We start from the raw sequence: 5179 nt of genomic DNA on the forward strand, positions 1-5179 counted from the left end.
AGTCACTTATGACTAAAAACACACTGAACTAAAAAGCATATCTCATGCAAGAAGCCTAACATATAACTTTTCCCATTTTACTCTTTGATTCCAACACAAAAACAAAGGGCTTGGATCTCATAACCAATATCATCAACATTCCAATAAGGTCTAAACTTTATTTCTTTGAAGTCCAAAACCTTTTGATGATCAAATTACGGTTCACAATCCTGAACTAAGAAATATCCTGAAATTCGGTGTTACATAAAATTATAAATGTAATGGCATAATTGAAAAAAATAAAACACAATGTTAAAATCAAAATTTTTAATGATTTTATTGTATTTCGGAAAAGATGGTTACCGAAAGAACAAAAAGATCGGTCATTTGATTGTAAATATAATGATTTTATGATAACATAATCGGAAAAAAATGCTTAATGTCAAAATCAAAATTTTATAATAATATAATAATTTATTGCAATATGCCATTTTAATTAATTAGCCATATCAATATTGGAAGCTTACAAATTATCCATATGCCTAATTACCATAAGTAATAACTAATACTTCTTGCAAGTAGGAGGGTAACTTGACTAAATCCATACCCCAGAGGTTCAAAATGGAAACAATCGGGTCAATGGGCGCCGATTTAAGAACAACACGAAAATAACATGTTGGCTTTTATATATAAAAGAAAAAAGAAAAAGAAAAAATAAAGAGAAAGAAAAAGTCATGAATACTAGTCCAGCTGCCGGCGGCTGACGGCTGTCAAAACCCACACCGCCGTACAACCACCGTGACCACCACCCATTTTTCTTTCTTTCTTTCTTTTTTTGTTTGGTGCACCCACCCATCACCAAATTTCTTATTCTTTCGAATTCAACTTCTCAACTACTTCCTTCTTCCAAAAAGTATAATTTATAAAAATAAAAATAAATGAACAAATAGTACGCAATAAATTACTCCGTCAAACACCCCCATCTTCCAGCTGAGGTGACCCCATAATATACAATTGCTATGATTATCAAATTTATCAAATATCAATAAACAAAACAAAAGAGAAAACGCATAAACAGCTATCAACCCTATCAACATACCACCAACAACTACGATAATAATTTCTCATACTCCCTTTCGAATTCAGTTCAAAGATTCCTTCATTTCATCGCAAATCAGGTTTTTCATCTCTAGTTTGCTGCAATTACGTTCTTTTTAATTTCATTTTGCTGTTGATTATTCATAATTCATGGCCGTTTCACCGGAACCTTTGCCGCCAAAAAAGAAACGTTCATCGGATTCAGATGAAAGGCTTCTCCGATCGTTATTGCTTCGATCGAGGGAAACTTCGTTACTGAATCCGATTCCGTTTGTTCTGTATCGGAATTCGAATTCGATAATTCGGAAAACTAAGCTGTTGACTTTGATGCTCGAGGAGTTGGTTGTTGATCATGTTGTACCGTGTTTTCCGGCGTCGGCGGTGTTGTGCTTTGAGGAGTTGTACATCATATTGCAGAGCATCAAGACGTTGATTGAAGATTGTTGTAACGGAAGCAAACTATGGCTTTTGATTGAGCAGCAATCAGTCGCGAACAAATTTCATGAGTTTACTCTCGAGTTATCGACGCTGGTTGATATATTTCCTGTTAAAGCGATGAATCTAAGCCAAGACGTTGAAGAATTAGTCAATTTGATCCGGAAACAGTGCTCCAAAACGGCGGTTTGGATCGATGAAAAAGATATCAATCTCAGAAACGATGTATTGCAAAAATTAGATAGAATTAAGAGCGAGATTGTTCCTCAGAAGACAAAACTCAAGGAGATCTTCACCAGGTTGCAATTGAATGATTCCACGAGCTGCACAGAAGAAATCGAGATCTTGGAAGAAGAAGTTAGGAATCAAAGTGATGAAAAATCAAAAGCTGAAATCGTCTCGTTGATCGGACTTGTTCGCTACGCAAAGTGCGTGTTGTATGGCGAATCATCTCCAAGGATAATCAGAGACCGGAAAAAGTCAAACTCCACCGACTTAACAATTCCGGCAGATTTCCGGTGCCCGATTTCCCTCGACCTGGTGCGAGACCCGGTGGTTGTATCAACAGGACAAACATACGATCGAGCCTCTATCAATCTCTGGATTGAATCGGGACACACCACGTGTCCCAAAACCGGTCAAACTCTGGACCACACAGGGATGATACCCAATCGTGCATTGCGGAACTTGATAACAATGTGGTGTCGCGAACACCGGATTCCGTTCGAATCAACAGAAACCAACGAAAAAGTCACCGGAGAATCCACAAACAAAACGCTATTCGAAGCTACAAAAATGACAGTGACGTTTTTGCTTGAAAAAGCCGGCGCTTCACAATCATTGGAAATGGCGGATCGCTTCGTTCATGAGCTCCGGGCGTTAGCCAAAACGGATTCCAACAGCCGCGCTTGCATCGCCGACGCCGACGGCTTACAGCTACTTGTAAAATTCTTATCCTCCGATCATCCAACTCTTCAAATTAACGCAGTTACAACGATCCTAAACCTCTCAATACTCGACGCAAACAAGACAAAGATAATGGAAACCGAAGGAGTTGTAAACGGAATCGTGGAAGTATTAAGAACAGGTGCGACTTGGGAAGCAAAAGGAAACGCCGCCGCTACAATCTTCAGTCTAACAGGTGTTCCGGTGTACCGGAAAAAGCTCGGTCGTAAGAGCCGTGTGATCAAGGGTTTGATGGAGTTGGCCAGAACTGGGCCGATTAGTTCGAAACGAGACGCGTTGGTGGCGATTCTGAACTTGGCCGGAGACCGGGAAACTGTGGGGAAGTTGCTTGAGGTTGGGGTGGTGGAGATGGCTAGTGAAGTAATGGACGGGTTACCGGAGGAAGGTGTGACGGTGCTGGAGGCGGTGGTGAAGAAAGGAGGATTAGCGGCGATCACGGCGGCGTTTCATGTGATTAGGAAACTGGCGACGATATTGAGAGATGGAACGGAGAGGGCACAAGAGAGTGCCGCCGCCACACTTGTGAATGTTTGCCGGAAAGGTGGATCGGAGATTGTGTCGGAGCTGGCGGCGATTCCTGGGATTGAGAGGGTGATTTGGGAGGTGATGGGGATGGGGACCGGAAGAGGGAGGAGAAAGGCGGCGACGCTGCTGAGGATCCTTAGGAGATGGGCTGCTGGGTTGTATGGTAATGCGACCGCCGCCTATTCAACCACCGGTGCCAGTTCGACAACCACCACAAGGGTGGTGTTGCCGGGATAGATTATTTCAAACATTTTTTTTTTTTTTTTTTTTTTTTTTACATTTGATTCTTTTGGGGGATTATGTAATTAATTTGCTAGTTCCTTTTTCTGTTAATCTTTGGTTCAATTACACTTCAAATGCAACATTCTCAATACAAAATTGGTTCAACAATTCAATTCAGTGGTTTGATTTAAGTTGTTAAGATAAGTTCAAGTTTTCTCACATTTTTAACGGATAAGGACAAATGAACAATCCCAATAATCATCAATTCATCATGATTGGATCCAATTTTTTTTTTTTTATAAGATAATGCTAACTTAGAACGATAAATATCTTTTAGTCAAAACATCTACAACTCATTTTGTTTATATGTACGTTCTCTTTATCCATTTCAACTGTTGATTCTAAGACAATTTTCCATGTCAACAATTTTAATTTATTTTTGGTTGAAAAACGGGTTAAACATCCTATATATAGTAGGTGATAGTTGTTTTTTTTATATAGACAATAGTGCACGAATGTTTTCCGTGGTTAGCTAAAAATTGTCATTTTTGTCTAAAAAAGTTTGGATAGCACCAAAGGTCCAAACTTTTCATTTTATTACGAGTTTGGTCCGATTTTGTTTGAATTTTTTTATAAAGACGATTTTGCCTCTGATTATTTAATATTTTAATTTTCTTTTATTACAACAATTAAAAAGAATTAAAAATAAAAGAAAAAATAAAATACTCTCTCTCTCTCTCTCTCTCTCTCTCTCTCTCTCTCTCTCCCTTCAAAATCTTCAATATTTTTTTCGCCCTCCTTCACCGTCTCAAACACCCACCCTATCCGATCTGAAGCCACCATCCTATTGGAAAGATGAAGAATGATGAATTGCAGGTAAGATGAAGAAGGTTCTTCAAGTAAATCGCACCGCCATCTGCTGCAATGCCAACCCTCATCCAAACCACCAATAAATCGCAGCAGTCACCATCTCCTTCATTTGTATTGACTCTTAAGTCTTTAACAACCTCCACCACTTGAATCCAGTTGACCAAATTAGAGGTACCTTGAACGAAATCGGGGATGAGAGGGCCAAATCGAAGACCAAATTTGCAGAGATTGGCACTCTACCTGTGTGTGTCTAGGTTTTTTTATTGGGGGTAACAGGTTAGCGAAGGAAGATTCTGATGCCAAAACGACTTCATCATTGCTCGAAGCAATCCCGACGATCTCGATTCTCGAATCGCCTCTCTTTACAATCTTCTAATCTCAAAATCGGCAATGAATCGTAAGCATTTCCCTCCTATATTCAAACCAATCAATTTGCAGGAACCAATCAATTCTCACATGAAATTGATTCATGAAAAACGCTCATATAACGTGGTCGTCGACCACGGAATAGGTGAGGGAACGGGATGGGTAGGGCAGTAGTGAGGGTCGATTTCCTGCAAAAGCTTTGTTTCCGGAAATCGATGGGGCTGAAGAGAAGGAAAGAGAAAGTAGTGAAGTTTCTCTCTTCCTGTTCTGATAGCAAGGTGCGATGCGAAAGGGAGAACCGGTTGAGCTAGAAGAGCAGCAACATTGGCGCAGGTGGTGTGTTTGGCAGTGGAGCTCGACGGGAAGAAGGGCAGGTGCGATAGGAGGTGTTCGGCGTTGTTGTTTGCTCGATAATCACATGTTTCTTTTCATCTCTCTTCTTTTTTACTTTGACTATAAATCTATGGGGTTTAGTCCATAGATTTAGGTTAATATGAGTGTTTGTTGATTGATTCTTGACAGAAATGGATAAATGGAATGGATGAGTGAGGTTAATCTTTTACAGGAAATCGATGGGTGTATGTTTGTTTTGCTTGACAAAATCGATAAGGTGTAAATCACTAGGTTTAGGTTTGTGTTTTGGTTACTTGAAATTGTCATGGAAAGAAGATGAAGCAATAACACGGAGTGGTTGTATTTCTCATTTGCAGGTATACAT

The 5179-nt window shown here is 39.7% G+C and overlaps 1 protein-coding gene across 1 annotated transcript; it reads left to right on the forward strand.

The window, feature by feature from the left end:
* The first annotated feature begins 713 nt into the window (after nt 1–713).
* LOC111887921 (U-box domain-containing protein 16) lies at nt 714–3402 on the forward strand. Its single transcript, XM_023884055.3, has one exon. It carries the CDS (start codon nt 1228–1230, stop codon nt 3238–3240), a length of 2013 nt encoding a protein of 670 aa, XP_023739823.1. The 5' UTR covers nt 714–1227; the 3' UTR covers nt 3241–3402.
* Nucleotides 3403–5179: the final 1777 nt, after the last annotated feature.

The sequence above is a fragment of the Lactuca sativa genome, chromosome 5 (genome assembly GCF_002870075.4).
Source record: "Lactuca sativa cultivar Salinas chromosome 5, Lsat_Salinas_v11, whole genome shotgun sequence".
NCBI lineage: Eukaryota > Viridiplantae > Streptophyta > Magnoliopsida > Asterales > Asteraceae > Lactuca > Lactuca sativa.